Source organism: Salmo salar, chromosome ssa26 (assembly GCF_905237065.1).
Source record: "Salmo salar chromosome ssa26, Ssal_v3.1, whole genome shotgun sequence".
Taxonomy (NCBI): Eukaryota; Metazoa; Chordata; class Actinopteri; order Salmoniformes; family Salmonidae; genus Salmo; species Salmo salar.
In genome coordinates, this window is record NC_059467.1 from 867,417 (window position 1) to 886,551 (window position 19,135).

General features: G+C 42.2%; 1 protein-coding gene and 1 long non-coding RNA gene across 2 annotated transcripts in view; both read right to left on the reverse strand.

Moving 5' to 3' along the window:
• Positions 1-260: 260 nt before the first annotated feature.
• cmlc1 (cardiac myosin light chain-1) lies at positions 261-1,023 on the reverse strand. Its single transcript, NM_001141464.1, has one exon. The coding sequence runs from the start codon at positions 988-990 to the stop codon at positions 394-396; it is 597 nt and encodes a 198-aa protein (NP_001134936.1). The 5' UTR covers positions 991-1,023; the 3' UTR covers positions 261-393.
• A 4,177-nt stretch (positions 1,024-5,200) lies between these two features.
• LOC106587001 (uncharacterized) overlaps positions 5,201-19,135 on the reverse strand; it is a 45,986-nt gene continuing 32,051 nt past the window's right edge. Inside the window, exons 4-6 of the long non-coding RNA XR_001324339.2 lie at positions 5,878-5,973; positions 5,656-5,766; positions 5,201-5,514 (exon numbers count right to left, since the gene is read on the reverse strand). This is a non-coding gene — a long non-coding RNA (uncharacterized lncRNA). The remainder of the gene's footprint in view (positions 5,515-5,655; positions 5,767-5,877; positions 5,974-19,135) is intronic.

A 19,135-nucleotide genomic window follows, 5' to 3' on the forward strand; every position in this document is an offset into this window, starting at 1 on the left:
TGATTTACTTACAAACCCAACTCTCACACTTACTAATTGATGTCATGTACTGTATTTATACAACGTCCGTATTGTGTCTTATTTTGTTTTGAATCAGACACTAAATGGGTTTCAACAGCTTGTCTTTACCGGAGATACATTCTGACAGTATTTCTCAGCAATGACCGTATATCACGAAATCTAGCCAACTTTGGAGGCTTGTATCTACTGCTGCTGTTTCTTTTTAAACAGTATTTCTCAAAAAATGACTGAACACACCTAGAATGATGGGCATTTATTTAGGAATCAACATTGTTCAGCATACAGACAGAAAGGGCAATATATGTTCCATTCAGTCCTTTGAGCCAGGCAATGTTAAAGTAGAATTTGTAATGTGACTCAAGAAAGAGCAGCTCACGTAGAGAGGATGTGTTTGACAAATTCGGTGTAATTGATGTGGCCACTTGAGTCCTCTTGTCCGATCATGAGTTGGTCCACTTCGCTCTCCATCAGCTTCTCCCCAAGGGTAGCCAAAACGTGCCTGAGCTCAGCCCCCATCACCGTGCCATTGCCCTCTTTGTCGAAGACTCTCAGACCCTCCACAAAGTCCTCAAAGGTCCCTGTCTCCTTGGTGCGGGAGATATGCTGCAGCATGGGCAGGAAAGTCTCAAAGTCCATCAGCTTGGCGTTCATCTCCTCAGCCTTGGGCTTGCCCAGCAGCTTCAGCACATCAGTGTTGGTGGGGTTATGACCCAAGGCCCGCATTAGGTCTCCGCACTGGGCGTACCTGATCTTCATCTCGCCCGTCGGTGTTTCATCGAACAAGGTGAACGCCTCCTTGAACTCCTCAATCTGGTCCAGCGTGAAATCTAGAATGATACTCTTGAGGTCCACCTCAGGCTCCTTGGGAGGCTCAGGTTCAGGGGCCTTTGCTGGCTCTGCCTTGGCCTCTGCTTTGGGCTCTGGTTTCTTAGGCTCTACTTTCTTGGGTTCCACTTTTTTCGGGGCCATGTTGCCAGTATACCTACTGCCACGTCAATGTGTGCGGATGTGAGGCGAGAGCGAGCGAGTGATACAGGGCACACTGTGCAAGCCTCTCTAGAGCTTTTATACTGTTTCTTAGTGCAAATGAGATAAGGGTTATCTAAACCAGTACACTGACGCCTATAAAAGGAATAAACTTTAAATAGAACCACTTACCGGTCACTTCACAATGGAACTTTTCCAGCAGCTGTCAAGATAGAGAGATTTATTAGTCCACACGAGATGGAAATGTTTCTTCTGCTTTTTATCCAACCCACTGATACACACACACACACACACACACACACACACACACACACACACACACACACACACACACACACCATTAGGTTGGAGAGCCTGTCAAGCCTGTCAAGCCTTCGACAATCCTACACATTGGGGTTCAATTAGGATTTTGGAGGTTGGCTCTACCCTAATTTCCAAAATGACATCTTAGTTCAACTGCTCACTCAACATTGACTTCATTTTCAAAGGTACAGTGCATTTAAATGTAATCTCATAAACATTTCATACTAAGAGTATTTTGAGAACAGTATTTTGACCACATATTAAACCATTCAATATTTCCTTCATGGTCCTTCAAACCTGCTAGCGCAATTCTTTTTCCAAGGTTAACATTCATTTACAGTAATTACACATAAAAAATTAAGGGTCACACATTAAACAAGGTATATCCAATAACGCTTAATAAAGCCCTTTCAAGGCCACCAATAATGCTTGACAAATTATTTAGACGCTAATGTCTACCATACCATCCTCACATCTGTTGCTTTGTCGTATGTGGCATAAGCCTTATACTAACTACCCTTTTATATAGTTCAACATCTGCTTGTAAATGCTTCAGGCCTTATGATGGCTTCATAAGATATAATTTGCTTACTGTGACCACAAAAAAATTAAATATATCTTGTGCATAAGCACTTGTCCACCAAAACTCAATTGGATTCAGGCTGAGAAGTGAGAAGATAGGGCAGGAATGAGGCAGGCAATATCCCAGGAGCAAGAGTGGCTTTGAGCTGTTGACAGAGAGAGAGAGAGAGAGAGGCCTACTGGGTGTCTGGCATACATCTCTGTTGATGGAGCTGGTATTTCAGTGATATGAGCTCAGCTCGTAAAGGACTGATAGGAACCATCCACATTCCAGACGATCCCCATATTGTCAGCCTCGATCAATTCACTTTTCTAATAACAGGTATTGAAAGAAAGAGGTGTATCACAGTATATGGCCCTCTGGGGGCCACCTTCTTTATCTTTTATCATTATGACCTTGTGAATAATATGGTGTGGAAATCAGCATCACGATCACATCTGGACCAAATTGGTGGTCAACTCTCTCTGTACTCTATGTGCCGGAACTGTATGTCCACACATAACACAGTCCTGTGTCCCTGTGGTGTCATGGGCCCGGTGCCACGAGGGGGGCATAGACCTCTCAGTTCAAACTTATGCCCCCTCAGTTTTAGTTTTTTGTCTGTACATAAAAGTTGCAAAAAGGTTTGATTGCGTGACAGGTTGGCGCCAAACAATTGGTGTTTCTGCTGCACTGCGTTGCTGTGTGTAGGCAGCCTGGTCTCATAGACTAGATGTAACATAGTAAATCTAGATCCGGGACACTCAAAATATATGTTACATATGTTACATTTACTTAAAGGTGCAAAATGCAGAAATTGCTCTGCTATTTCCTGGTTGCTAAAATTGCAATAGTTTGCCTAATTTCAGTTTATGTGAAAAAACAAGCAGTCATTGTCTAAAGAATCATTGTACCATCTAAACCACTGTAAAATATATTTTCCGTAACATATCATACAAAAATGGATGATGGACATTCTCAAATTAATACATATACTTCACTTGAATAACTCTACTCAAGTATATATTACCTCAATTACCTCGACGAACCGGTGCCCCCGCACATTGACTCTGTACAGGTACCCCCTGTATATATATAGCCTCGCCATTGTTATTTACTGCTGCTCTTAAATTTTTTGTTACTTTTATTTCTTATTTTTCATTAGGTATTTTCTTAAAACTGCATTGTTGGTTAAGGGCTTGTAAGTAAGTATTTCACTGTAAGGTCTACACCTATTGTACTCGATACATGTGACAGCTAAAATTTGATTTGATTAAAAAAGATTTGCCAGTAGGTTGTCGACTTGATTCATGATGATGATTGCTAGCTAAGATTTTGAAAGTATGATGTTGACATGATCAGTCCAATCAAAGCTACTGTAGATATGTGATTTGACATCATTTTATCTGTGGCCAATGACCTTGAGCCTTCTTGGATGGGCACTTCTAATGTAACTCTATGGCAGCACCCAAGCATGCAAGAGAGCATCAGCTGTTCCGGATGACTGTGTGATCACGCTCTCCGCAGCCGATGAGTACAGGTCAACATTCACAAGGCCGCAGGGTCAGACGGATTACCAGGACGTGTACTCAGAGCATGCGCTGACCAACTGGCAAGTGTCTTCACTGACATTTTCAACCTGTCCCTGACCAAGTGTGTAATACCAACATGTTTCAAGCAGACCACCATAGTCCCTGTGCCCAAGAACACCAAGGTGACCTGCCTAAATAACTACCAACCCGTAGCACTCACGTCTGTAGCCATTTAGTGTTTTGAAAGGATGGTCATGGCTCACATTAACACCACAATCACGGAAACCCTAGACCCACCCTAATTTGCATACCGCCCTAAGAGATCCACAGATGATGCAATCTCTATTGCACTCCACACTCCGCACTCCACACTACCCCGTCCCACATGGACAAAAGGAACACCTACGTGAGAATGCTAGTCATTGACTAAAGCTCAGCGTTCAACACCATAGTGCCCTCAAAGCTCATCACTAAGCTAAGGACCTTGGGACTAAACACCTCCCTCTGCAACTGGACTTCCTCACGGGCCGACCCCAGGTGAAAAGGGTTGGTCACAACACATCTGCCATGCTGATCCTCAACGCAGGGGGTTGAGCACGCAGGGGTGCGTGCTCAGTCCCCTCCTGTATTCCCTGTTCACCCATGACTGCATGGCCAAGCATGACTCCAACACCATCATTAAGTTTGCGGACGACACAACAGTGGTAGGCTTGATCACTGACAACAATGAGACTGCCTCTAGGGAGGAGGTCAGAGACCAGGCAGTGTGGTGCCAGGATAACAACCTCTCCCTCAACGTGATCAAGACAAAGGAGATGATTGCGGACGACAGAAAAAGGAGAACAGAGTACGCCCCCATTCTCATCGATGGGGCTGTAGTGCAGTAAGTTGAGAGCTTCAAGTTCCTTGGTGTCCACATCTCCAACAAACTATCATGGTCCAAACACACCAAGACAGTCATGAAGAGGGCACGACAACACCTATTCCCCCTCAGAAGACTGAAAGGATTTGGCATGGGTCCTCAGATCCTCAAAAAGTTCTACAGCTGCACCCTCGAGAGCATCATGACTGGTTGCATCACCGCCTGGTATGGCAACTGCTCGGCCTCCAACCGCATGGCACTACAGAGGGTAGTGCGTACAGCCCAGTACATCACTGGGGCCAAGCTTCCTGCCATCCAGGACCTCTATACCAGACGGTGTCAGAGGAAGGCCCAAAAAATTGCCAAGGACTCTAGCCACCCTATTCATAGACTGTTCTCTCTGCTACCACACGGCAAGCAGTACCGAAGGGCCAAGTCTAGGTCAGAGGCTTCTTAACAGCTTCTACCCCCAAGCCATAAGACTCTAAAACAGTTAATAAAATGGCTACCAGGAGTATTTGCATTGTCCCCACCCCATTTTTACACTGCTTCTACTCTCTATGTATTATCCATGCATAGTCATTTTACCTCTACCTACATGTACATATTACCTCAACTAACCAGTGCCCCCGCACATTGACTCTGTACTGGAACCCCCTGTACATATCCTCACTACTGTTATTTTATTGTTGCGCCTTAATTATGTTATATTTCTATTTTTCTTTTTTTCTTAAAAATGCATTGTTGGTTAAGGGCTTGTAAGTAAGCTGTTGTATTCAGTGCATGTGACAAATAAAATTTGATTTGAAGGGTCTAGCCTTAGACTTGGTGGTGACGTAGTGTCCCCATGAGTGACAGAACACTGAGCCAATCATCGCGCAACGCTCCTTATTTTCTGCTGGCTTGCCCCAGCACCACAGAAAGCACTGAGCTAGGCTGAAACACCTGCATTTTGGAGCTCCCTTACTCAAGAAAACAAAAAGGAGACCATATCAAGACATTTATCAAAAAAACTATGAGTAATAAAGAGTAGTAAAAACAAGAGGGTAATGTTCTGTGTGTATGTATATGTAAGGGTGAATGAGTGAGTGGGTGGGTGTCGGTGCAAAAAGTATATTGAGAAGCAGGGGTGAAGAGTCAGTAAAAATAGTCTCTACGGTGCAGGTGCAGACATCGTGTCTTCAAGTTGCCCCTGCAAATCGGTGCTTTTCGTCAGCAGAGAGTTCTTTTGACCAACTTGCCAGAGCCTGTGAAAGTACAGGAGACAGTAAGTTATTCTTCCCAATAAAGCAACACTGGAATCTCAAAGATAAAAAAGCACCACTAAAATCTGTGGAACTTACTACTGAATTTAAAAGTTATAGATTGGTTTATATTTATAAACTAACCTGTCTGTGGCGACGCCACCTTCACTTTTCTTATGTCCCGTTCCTCTCTTTCTGTGGTGTCCGAGGACTTATGCCTCTCTCTTTCAGTCCAATAACAATTTGCAACTGCATCTGAGGAGTCAGTGTGGTGTATTAGCAATGGCTATATGCATCAAAATCCTTGAAAAAATTGTAAGATGTCAAACAGTTACAGTCAGTCCATGTCTTTATTGGACTACTCACCTTCAAAATCAACCATGCTCCACTCTCCATATGTGTACCTTAATCTCAGCTGACTGACCAGCAGATATTACATGGGTGTTGTGCAGACTGTTCTTCCTGAGACATAACAAAGAAAAAAACCATGAAATTAAGTTTATGCATGATATTTGCACCACTATCTCGTGTAACATATTTAGACCAGCATTAGCTAATTAACAGGATTAAAATATTCAACGTTAGCTAGATACCACTGAGTTCACGGATAGCTCATTCGGTCTTGCTCAACAAACATCCAGAGAAATGCTCTTTTGTAGCTGCTGCTGTAGTTGAGCTACTTGTGTCCTGAGTCTTTAGTTCATATCAGCTACCATGTTGTAGTGCAGCATCTGATTCAGCCTGGCCATAACATAAGTTGTTGGAAATCCATGCCCTTGTTTGGTGATTCATCGTTGCCTTGCACGAATAGACTCCTGGCAGTCCCGCGGGTCCCACAAACGAATTGTATCAATGAAAAATATAAACAGTCAATAGCCACTTGTCTCCTTAGCTGTATTTTACTAGGCTTGGCTAGCTACCAAGCTATCTGTTCTTCCACCAATGTTGGTTATCTAACATTAGCCAATTATGCTTTGGTAGCTAGCTAACATTAGCTTGTTTTAGTCAAAACAGCAACGTGCAATTTCTTACTCTGCTGGCAAGTAAGATGGTCAGCGTGAGGTGTTCTCTCTTTGTGTCTGGAAGTAGCTTGTGGGGTTTATCGGCGGTTGGCATCCAACGTCATGGTGCATTACCACCAGCTACTGTACTGGAGTGTGGACTAGCGACAGGGAGAAACTAAATCCTACCTGCCAGCCCCGTTTCTCTTAAAAAAGATAACATATTTGAGACTGTATATAATGACATTCTACTCAATATTCTCTTTAAACTAATTTCCTGTATCACCTACGCCCTCATACTGAATCACAGCCCCTCTTTTTCCCTCTCATACTGCCCACACTATATCAGTACATGCTCCACTGTCTCTGTGTCCTGGCAGTAATCACACTTTCCTGTTGGATGAGTTCCTATCACATTTAAAATGTCCCACCATTATTCTTGTAAATATAGCGTCCTCACTTCTGTCTCTTCCTGCTGTCCTCTCCAACTTTCCTCTGTACTTGGAATAAATGCCTGCCCTTAGTGTCTCTATTCTGTTCCACTGCTCCTGCCATCTCTGCACCACCACTGTCCATATCAGGCTTTTTGCCTCTGCCTTGCTCATTGAAACTACCACATCCACATCCCCACTACTAAAGTGCTTGTTAAGCCAATACATCAGCTGCCTTGTTCCCCTCTGCCATGCTGAAGAACTTTGAGCCTGCACAGAGAAGCACGAGATTGAACTTCACTCAACATTCTACAGTTTTCCACTTTAGTTAAACCTCTTAAGGATAGGACCCCTTTTCTTTTTTAAATGTCACCTAAAATGACATATCCTTGCTACATGCAGTTCGATTTGGCTATGTTCATTGTTGTTTAACTACCTAACGTTAGCTGGCTGGCTCGTTAGCTAACGTTATGTGATGTGTGTGATCTTACATGTTGTTTACATTTACATTTACATTTAAGTCATTTAGCAGACGCTCTTATCCAGAGCGACTTACAAAATGGTGCATTCACCTTATGATATCCAGTGGAACAACCACTTTACAATAGTGCATCTAAATCTTTTAAGGTGGGGGGTTAGAAGGATTACTTTATCCTATCCTAGGTATTCCTTAAAGAGGTGGGGTTTCAGGTGTCTCCGGAAGGTGGTGATTGACTCCGCTGTCCTGGCGTCGTGAGGGAGCTTGTTCCACCATTGGGGTGCCAGAGCAGCGAACAGTTTTGACTGGGCTGAGCGGGAACTGTGCTTCCTCAGAGGTAGGGGGGCCAGCAGGCCAGTGGTGGATGAACGCAGTGCCCTTGTTTGGGTGTAGGGCCTGATCAGAGCCTGAAGGTATGGAGGTGCCGTTCCCTTCACAGCTCCGTAGGCAATCACCATGGTCTTGTAGCGGATGCGAGCTTCAACTGGAAGCCAGTGGAGAGAGCGGAGGAGCGGGGTGACGTGAGAGAACTTGGGAAGGTTGAACACCAGACGGGCTGCAGCGTTCTGGATGAGTTGTAGGGGTTTAATGGCACAGGCAGGGAGCCCAGCCAACAGCGAGTTGCAGTAATCCAGACGGGAGATGACAAGTGCCTGGATTAGGACCTGCGCCGCTTCCTGTGTGAGGCAGGGTCGTACTCTGCGAATGTTGTAGAGCATGAACCTACAGGATCGGGTCACCGCCTTGATGTTAGTGGAGAACGACAGGGTGTTGTCCAGGATCACGCCAAGGTTCTTAGCACTCTGGGAGGAGGACACAAGGGAGTTGTCAACCGTGATGGCGAGATCATGGAAGGGGCAGTCCTTCCCCGGGAGGAAGAGCAGCTCCGTCTTGCCGAGGTTCAGCTTGAGCTGGTGATCCGTCATCCACACTGATATGTCTGACAGACATGCAGAGATGCGATTCGCCGCCTGGTTATCAGAAGGGGGAAAGGAGAAGATTAATTGTGTGTCGTCTGCATAGCAATGATAGGAGAGACCATGTGAGGATATGACAGAGCCAAGTGACTTGGTGTATAGCGAGAATAGGAGAGGGCCTAGAACAGAGCCCTGGGGGACACCAGTGGTGAGAGCGCATGGTGCGGAGACAGATTCTCGCCACGCCACCTGGTAGGAGCGACCTGTCAGGTAGGATGCAATCCAAGCGTGGGCCGCGCCGGAGATGCCCAACTCGGAGAGGGTGGAGAGGAGGATCTGATGGTTCACAGTATCAAAGGCAGCAGATAGGTCTAGAAGGATGAGAGCAGAGGAGAGAGAGTTAGCTTTAGCAGTGCGGAGAGCCTCCGTGACACAGAGAAGAGCAGTCTCAGTTGAATGCCCAGTCTTGAAACCTGACTGATTAGGATCAAGAAGGTCATTCTGAGAGAGATAGCAGGAGAGCTGGCCAAGGACGGCACGTTCAAGAGTTTTGGAGAGAAAAGAAAGAAGGGATACTGGTCTGTAGTTGTTGACATCGGAGGGATCGAGTGTAGGTTTTTTCAAGCTAGGTTTACCAAGCTAGGTTCATTGTTTACCTAGCTAGCTAGCTAGCTACATTTTTTACATTTAATGTATTTATTTGTTAAATTTTTTATTATGAACACAACAAATACAAAAAAAAAATGAAATATACAAACAAGAGTACAAAACCTAACAGACAGGGATATGACATATCAAGATTCATTTTCAATTTGTTAAATACTTTTATGGTGCATATTGCTTTTTTGTTTTTACATTTACTGATAATTTCAAAATAATATTTCAATTCTATCTTAAATAATGTGAAAAGGGGTTTGTTCTCTGCCCACTTCATTTTATGGACAAAGACTCTTCCTTGAAAGTTAAACAAATTAACAATGAAAGTTAAATCAGGGTCCATATCATTTGGTTCAAAATAAAACATAATATCGGAGTCTTTCAAATTGACATTAATAGTTGTTTCTTTTAAAATAAAATCTTCTAACTCACACCAAAATCTTCTGACATAAGAGCAGTCCCAAAATAAATGATCAAGAGTCTCTGGGTCACAATCACAAAATACACATTTGTTATCAATAGCTATTTTAAATCTGTGTATAAAGGTCTTTACAGGGTAGATTCTATGAATGAGTTTGTATGATACTTCTTTCACCTTATTAGATATACAATATTTACCAGATAACGAAACTTTGTTCCAGTTCACTTGTCCTAGGGCTGCATTCCAGTACATTTTAGCAAAAAATCGAAGAGTCTCAAAAAGAAAATAATGTTCAACTGTATCAGCTCTAACATGCAGCCCTAGGTTTTAAAATCCAGAGCATTCAACCCTCCCTCTCCTTGGGTGCTACATATTACCGCTTTTCTTAAATAATGTGGTTTATTCCTCCATATGAAGTGAAATAATTTCGTATCAACCATTTTAGTTACTGACAGAGGAACATCCAAGGCAAGGGAGGTATAAACTAATCTGGACAGACCTTCAGATTTTGATAAAAGTACACGTCCAGATAAAAGAAAGATCTCTTAATAACCAGGAGTTAAATCTCTTTCCAATTTTCTTTACAATAGGAGAGAAATTTAAGTTGGCCCTTTCTTTCTGATCTTTGCTAACTGTATTACCAAGATATGTGATCACATCTTTTACAGGGATATTACATACTGAGTTTAAGTCACATCGTTTCAATGCAAATAATTCACATTTCCTAATATTCTGAGATAAACCTGATACATGTGTGAAGGCATTAATACACTCAATAGCTTTCTTGACTTCATTATGATCTTTCAAAACAATGGTGGTGTCGTCAGCCAATTGTGAACATTTTATCGCTTTGTCTTGTATCTGAATACCACTAAAACTATCCTTATTTATATGACGTGCCATAACTTGTGTGACCAATAAAAATAAGAAAGGAGAAATTTGGCATCCTTGTTTAATTCCACGTCTAATGTTGAATCTTTGTGAAGTTCCATGGGATAATTTAACAGAGCTGTTACTATTATTGTAAAGTGTCTTAATTACATTTTGAAAATCTTGACCAAAAACAAATGCCTTGTAAAAAAAGCATAACAATTATTTTAAGAATTATAGATACAGAACTCCTCTATGCACTCGATATGTCCGATTTTAAAATAGCTTTTTGGTGAAAGCACATTTTGCAATATTCTAAGTACATAGCCCAGCCATCACGGGCTAGCTATTTAGACATCCGGCAAGTTTAGCCTTCACCAAAATCAGATTTACTATTATAAAAGTTTGATTACCTTTTGTTGTCTTCGTCAGAATGCACTCCCAGGACTGCTACTTCAATAACAAATGTTGGTTTGGTCCAAAATAATCCATCGTTATATCCGAATAGCGGCATTTTGTTCGTGCGTCCCAGACACTATCCGAAATGGTAAATCAGGGTCGCGCGCATGGCGCAATTCGTGACAAAAAAATTCTAAATATTCCATTACCGTACTTCGAAGCATGTCAACCGGTGTTTAAAATACATTTTTATGCAATTTATCTCGTAAAAAAGCGATAATATTCCAACCGGGAATCTCCTTTTCGGCAAACAGAGGAAAAATCTCAAAGACGGGGGCGGCCAGGGCACGCGCCTAAGCCCACAGTCCCTTGATCGGCCACTTGAGAAAGGCGATAATGTGTTTCAGCCTGGGGCTGGGATGACGACATTCAGGTTTTTCCCGGGCTCTGAGCGCCCATGGGAGATGTAGGAAGTGTCACGTTAGAGCAGTAGATCCTTTGTAAAAGATAGAGATGGCAAAGAAGTTCAAGAAATGGTCAGACAGGCCACTTCCTGTAAAGGAATCTCTCAGGTTTTGACCTGCCATTTGAGTTCTGTTATACTCACAGACACTATTCAAACAGTTTTAGAAACTTTGGAGTGTTTTCTATCCAAAGCCAATAATTATATGCATATTCTAGTTACTGGGCAGGAGTAGTAACCAGATTAAATCGGGTACGTTTTTTATCCAGCCGTGAAAATACTGCCCCCTAGCCATAACAGGTTAAATTCACTTAAAATTAACCAACGTCCAGAGTGGTGAGTCTTACTACTGATGACCTTCCCTTTAAATGCACCTCTTAACCTCTATGGGCTAGCGTCCCACCTACTCAACAGCCAGTGTAATCCCGTGGCGTGATATTCAAATACCTCAAAAATGCAAAAACTTAAATTTCTCAAACATATGACTATTTTACACCATTTTAAAGACAAGACTCTCGTTAATCTAACCACACTGTCCGATTTCAAAAAGGCTTTACAACGAAAGCACCGAACACTTCCGGTGAATTTACTAAATTACTCACGATAAAACGTTCACAAAAAACATAATTATTTTAAGAATTATAGATACAGAACTCCTCTATGCACTCGATATGTCCGATTTTAAAATAGCTTTTCGGTGAAAGCACATTTTGCAATATTCTAAGTAGATAGCCCGGCATCACAGGGCTAGCTATTTAGACACCCAGCATGTTTAGCATTCACCACAGTCAGATTTACTATAAGAAAAATGTTATTACCTTTGCTGTCTTTGTCAGAATGCACTCCCAGGACTTCTACTTCAATAACAAATGTTGGTTTGGTCCCAAATAATCCATTGTTATATCCAAATAGCGGCATTTTGTTCGTGCGTTCAAGACACTATCCGAAAGGGTAAATAAGGGTTACGAGCACGGCGCATTTCGTGACAAAAAACTTCTAGATATTCCATTACCGTACTTCGAAGCATGTCAACCGCTGTTTAAAATAAATTTTTATGCCATTTTTCTCGTAAAAAAGCGATAATATTCCGACCGGGAAATCGTTTTTTATTACAAAGAGAGTGAAAGTAAAAGCATGCTATCCCCTCATGCACGAGCCTCAGTCTAATGGCCCTCTGATAGAGCACTTGCCAAACGCGCTAATGTGTTTCAGCCTGGGGATGGAATTACATCGTTCAGCTTTTTCCCGCCTTCTGAGAACCCATGGGAGCCGTAGGAAGTGTCACGTCATGCCAGAGATCCCCTGTATTTGTTAGAGATGATCAAGGAGGGCAAGAAATGGTCAGACAGGCCACTTCCTGTAAGGAATCTTCTCAGGTTTTGGCCTGCCATATGAGTTCTGTTATACTCACAGACACCATTCAAACAGTTTTAGAAACTTTAGGGTGTTTTCTATTCAAAGCCAATAATTATATGCATATTCTAGTTACTGGGCAGGAGTAGTAACTAGATTAAATCGGGTACGTTTTTTATCCGGCCGTGCAAATACTGCCCCCTAGCCCCAACAGGTTAAAACTGCTACACCTGCAGAGTGGTTGTTGCCATATGATAACCATATATCGTTACCCCATTGATTTTTCCAAAAAGATAGATCGGAAGAACAAGCATGAGTCTCTTGTAAAAAGTAAAAGTCTGCATTAAACCGTTTGCAATACAGGAAAACAGCCTTACGCTTGAGTAAATTACGAATACCCCTGACATTATTTGAACAAAGAGATAGACAAACTTCAACCAACAACCTTGTTATGCTAATATAAGCTTTTCCTAAGGATATGTAACTCAAAAGGATTTCCATCCCATTATTAACCTCTCCAACAACAAAAAAACTAAAAAAATATTGGTCATAAAATTACCAAAGTATTGTTACTCCCACAAGGGGGAGACATTGTGTAGACTTTACAATAAGCAGTTATTCACCTACAGTTAGTGTTTAGTTTACCAGTTCTCAGGTCAGCCTTTTCTCATTCAAGTGTTTGTGTACATTTTTATAATAAAAGGCTGCTTTTCACCTGGTAATCAGTTTTTTGGCCTGACAGTTCTGTCCGAGTTAGACTCTGGCTCTCACTCAAATGTTCTGATTTGGCCGCATTTCTTTCCCATCGATGATCACTCTTGCGCCGATAAAAAAATTAAGTTTCCCCTGCCTTTCGAGCTGCAGCCACCATCGGCCACAGTTTCTCTCTTGTCACTGTCTGCTGAGGTCAGATCCTCCGTGAACCTCAATTTTTGTTTCATGAGGAATTCACAATTCTTTGCTCGCCTCCAAAGAAGATCCCGTGTAGATCTGTTGGTGAACCGGATGATGGTTGTCCTCGGTCTCTTGTCTTGATCCTTAAGTCTTCCCAAACGATGGACGATGTCTACATTTTCCTGAAGTTTGGCTTTTGATTCGGGAATGACAGCTCCACAAATGTCAACAACTCTGCATTTGATGTCCTCACCCGCTTGTTCTGGAATTCCATGGAGCCTCAGGTTCCACCTGCGCTGGTATCTCTCTGCCTCATTCACCTTTTGCTCGAGTTCAGCCACCTTCTTTTCATTTTCCTGGCAGATAACTTCCACTTTCTTCATGTCACTTTTGAGGGTTTTCAATTCTTCAAAGGTAAAGTCAACAGATTTTTTAATGGCCTCAATTTTCATCGTATTCTCCCTAACCATGACCTCCAAGCCATTTGCCCCTTCATCTATCTTTGCTGTCAAAAGCATTACAATATTGTTTTGCATCTCAAGAAGTGACATACCCTCTTGGCCTCAAATTTTTCCTCTGGGGCTTGACTGGAGTGCCGGGGTCGTAAGGTAAAGGCCTGAGCTGGGGACTGGAGGGGCGCAAGATGTGAGCATTGTTGTCCGTGCTCACCGCATTTTTATCACCCATTGCATTTTCATCACCCATTGCAGTATTTCCCCCCACAGTTACATTCTGAAGAGGAGTACCCAAAATCATACTATCTTTTGTGGTTAATTGTCCATCTGACGATCTCTCCATTTCTTTCCTTTTGGTTCTGGTCGTGGCAGTTTCCATGTACGTTCGACAAGCTAGTTATTGAGCTAGCTAGTTTATCAGGCTATCTAGTGTTGTCGCAAACTACTAGCTAGCTACATGTCTTAAGCTAAAGTACACTGTTAGCTAGCTAGCTAACGTTAGCTGGCTGGCTCGTTTGCTAACATTACGTGACGTGTGTGATCTTACACATTGTTTACCTAGCTAGGTTAATTGTTTACCTAGCTAGCTAGCTACATGTCTTAAGCCAAATTGTACTGTTAGCTAGCTAATGTTAGCTGGCTGGCTCCCTAGCTGACGTTATTATTCGTATCCCAGAGCCGTTTGCTTTGCTAGTTAGAGCCTTATGTTAGCTAGCTAACATTGAACCTGGTTGGTTAGGTCCCAGCAGATTCATGCAGGGTAGCAACGACATGATTTGGATCTATGTTCATTGTTGTTTAACTAGCTAACGTTAGCTGGCTGGCTCGTTAGGTTAACGTTACGTGTGTGATCTTACACATTGTTTAGCTAGCTAGCTACATGTCTTAAGATAAAGTGTACAACATTTAGGCTGTTTTCATGTTATCCAGAAATAAATAAATCATTTGCCAGAGCATCAAGTGTGCGCTCTGAACACTCCGAGAGTGAAACGAGATGGGTGGGGCTAATGCTTAAGAGACCATTTTCTCAAAAGTGAGTTTATCAACTTCCAAAGTGGAATTACTTTCTCATTGTAACTCAAAAATGTAGTGGTATGATATACCATTTTGTAGTCTCTACTTTTATCCTATGTAAAAAAACTATTTCAAATTTTGCGACATAAGACCGAATCCAAGTGGTGAGTCACAAATTATCTAATGATTCTGTCTCCTGGTTGTATCCCCCATATATATATAGCATTCTATTGGTTGCAATAATTTGGTATAATATCAAAAAATATGACGTTTTGAATCCGGCGTTGTTTTCTGTATCAGTCCATAAACCACGTGCCATGGAATCGGTACATAGAAAATCTTTTCCCAACTATTTTGCGATCTATTTGGCACAGCTGTCCATTTGTTGGTCCTTAAATGAAACTGGTATACTTTTTGATTTATCACAATTTTCTTTAACCGATTTTGGTCTTTAATACAGGGCCGACAGACAAGTTCCCCCTTCCACGTGCCTCTTCCATAATGCTGCAATTAGTTGTATATCATTTTGGGTAAAGCAGACATTTCTATATATTGTTGTTAGCTGCATGTGTGCCTTATCTCCACCAGTACTATATATGATATCATTTACAAAGAATACATTTTTTTTTATTTGATTTATTATTTTTATCAATTCGTATATTTGAGTTTAACCATAACATTTGTTGAATTATTTGTTCTCACTTTTGTGGATTAAACTAAATATGAAACCAACTTTCTATGGCTTGTTTTAAAAAAAGCGATATTTTGGAGATTGTTTTTCTAAATAACCGAAAGTGGGAGGTTGTAATCTGTATAAATTGAAAAAGACCATTTTTGAACATGGGGTGAGACATTCTTACTAATCTGTTAAAGAACCAGTTCGGATTTAAGTATAACTTTTGTAAGACTGAAGGCTTTAGTGAGAGGTCTAATGCTTTAATATTTAATCATTTCTGCCCTCCAAATTCATATTCATTATACACTGCTCCAAAAAATAAAGGGAACACAAAAATAACACATCCTAGATCTGAATGAATGAAATAATCTTATTAAATACTTTTTTCTTTACATAGTTGAATGTGCTGACAACAAAATCACACAAAAATAATCAATGGAAATCCAATTTATCAACCCATGGAGGTCTGGATTTGGAGTCACACTCAAAATTAAAGTGGAAAACCACACTACAGGCTGATCCAACTTTGATGCAATGTCCTTAAAACAAGTCAAAATGAGGCTCAGTATTGTGTGTGGCCTCCACGTGCCTGTATGACCTCCCTACAATGCCCGGGCATGCTCCTGATGAGGTGGCGGATGGTCTCCTGAGGGATCTCCTCCCAGACCTGGACTAAAGCATCCGCCAACTCCTAGACAGTCTGTGGTGCAACGTGGCGTTGGTGGATGGCGCGAGACATGATGTCCCAGATGTGCTCAATTGGATTCAGGTCTGGGGAACGGGCGGGCCAGTCCATAGCATCAATGCCTTCCTCTTACAGGAACTGCTGACACACTCCAGCCACATGAGGTCTAGCATTGTCTTGCATTAGGAGGAACCCAGGGCCAACCGCACCAGCATATGGTCTCACAAGGGGTCTGAGGATCTCATCTCGGTACCTAATGGCAGTCAGGCTATTGAGCTAGCTTCTTTGGAGGGCTGTGCGGGCCCCCAAAGAAATGCCACCCCACACCATGACTGACCCACCGCCAAACCGGTCATGCTGGAGGATGTTGCAGGCAGCAGTACGTTCTCCATGGCGTCTCCAGACTCTGTCACGTCTGTCACATGTGCTCAGTCTGAACCTGCTTTCATCTGTGAAGAGCACAGGGCGCCAGTGGCGAATTTGCCAATCTTGGTGTTCTCTGGCAAATGCCAAACGTCCTGCACGGTGTTGGGCTGTAAGCACAACCCCCACCTGTGGACGTCGGGCCCTCATACCACCCTCATGGAGTCTGTTTCTGACCGTTTGAGCAGACACATGCGCATTTGTGACCTGCTGGAGGTCATTTTGCAGGGCTCTGGCAGTGCTCCTCCTGCTCCTCCTTGCACAAAGGCGGAGGTAGCGGTCCTGCTGCTGGGTTGTTGCCCTCCTACGGTCTCCTCCACGTCTCCTGATGTACTGGCCTGTCTCCTGGTAGCGCCTCCATGCTCTGGACACTACGCTGACAGACACAGCAAACCTTCTTGCCACAGTTCGCATTGATGTACCATCCTGGATGAGCTGCACTACCTGAGCCACTTGTGTGGGTTCTAGACTCCGTCTCATGCTACCACTAGAGTGAAAGCACCGCCAGCATTCAAAAGTGACCAAAACATCAGCCAGGAAGCATAGGAACTGAGAAGTGGTCTGTGGTCACCACCTGCAGAACCACTCCTTTATTGGGGGTGTCTTGCTAATTGCCTATAATTTTCACCTGTTGTCTATTCCATTTGCACAACAGCATGTGACATTTATTGTCAATCAGTGTTGCTTCCTAAGTGGACAGTTTGATTTCACAGAAGTGTGATTGACTTGGAGTTACATTGTGTTGTTTAAGTGTTCCCTTTAATTTTTGGAGCAGTGTATAACAGGCCCGTTTAATTTTGGAATATTTTTTGCTCATATAATTTCAAAAACAAGTTGCTAGGCGTAGGCAAGGCCATAAGCAAATAGTTCAACTGAGATGTGACTAAAATGTTTCCACAAATAGACAGGTATTTTCCTTTTCATGGTAACAGTTTTAAAAACTTTTTATGAAAATGTATTGTTAATGAGAACTTCTTTCTTTCGGGATACAAATACCTTGTATGTCCACATCACCATCAGACCCTTTTATTGGTAAACTACACGGTAATGTAGTTTACCAATTGTGGATTTAAAAGAAAACATGAATCATCAGCATACAATGAGACCTTTGTTTTTGTACAGTACTCCGAGTTTCTAGCCCCTTGATATTATTGTTGGATCTGATTTTAATAGCTAACATTTCGATGCCCATAATAAATAGGTATGTCGATAATTAACAACATTGTTTTACAACTCTTGACAGTTTAATACTTTCTGAAAAGTAGCCATTATTTACTATTTTACACCAATTGAGATGGTTTGGGATGAGTTGGACAGCAGAGTGAAGGAAAAGCAGCCAACAAGTGCTCAGCATATTCAAGACTGTTGGAAAAGCATTCTTCATGAAGCTTGAGAGAATGCCAAAAGTGTTCAAAACTGTCATCAAGGCAAAGGGTGGCTACTTTGAATAATCTCCAATATAAAATATATTTTCATTTGTTATGTTTCAGTGATGGTGATGATGGTGGTCAGGGCTTTCAAAGAAACCACTACTAAAAGACTGCAACATCAGAATGAAGTCACAAAATGCGAGGGAGTAGCCTATGTGGATATAATAAAGGCTGAAACTGGGTCCAGATTGTCTAAACTATTTATTCAATTTCCATATTTCATGTCCATAGACATGGCTGTAGTGGACCCTATGCATCAACTTTTAACCTGTTGGGGCTAGGGGGCAGTATTTGCACGGCCGGAAAAAAAACGTGCCCGATTTAAACTGGTTACTACGCTTGCCCAGAAACGAGAATATGCATATAATTAGTAGATTTGGATAGAAAACATTCTAACGTTTCTAAAACTGTTTGAATGGTGTCTGTGAGTATAACAGGAACTCATATGGCAGGCCAAAACCTGAGAAGATTCCATACAGGAAGTGCCCTGTCTGACAATTTGTTATCCTTCTAGGGCATCTCTATAAAAAAAACAGCATCTCTGCTGTAACGTGACATTTTCTAAGGCTTCCATTGGCTCTCAGAAGGCGCCAGAAAGTGGAATGACGTCTCTGCAGTCTCTGGGCGAAAAACAGCAGGAGTTTTTGTGAGTGGTCAGGCTGAGAACAGTGACACTGGAGTGCGCGTCCACGAGAGGACTCCATGTTTTTCTTTCAGTCTATGAATGAATATAACGTCGCCGGTTGGAATATTATCGCTATTTTACGAGAAAAATCGCATACAAATTTATTTTAACCTCTTACATCTAGACGTTCCGCTAGCGGAACACCTGCTCCAATATCCAATGATGGGCGTGGCGCGAAATACAAATTCCTCTAAAATCCGAAAACTTCAATTTTTCAAACATATGACTATTTTACACCATTTTAAAGACAAGACTCTCGTTAATCTAACCACACTGTCCGATTTCAAAAAGGCTTTACAACGAAAGCAAAACATTAGATTATGTCAGCAGAGTACCCAGCCAGAAAAAAATCAGACACCCATTTTTCAAGCT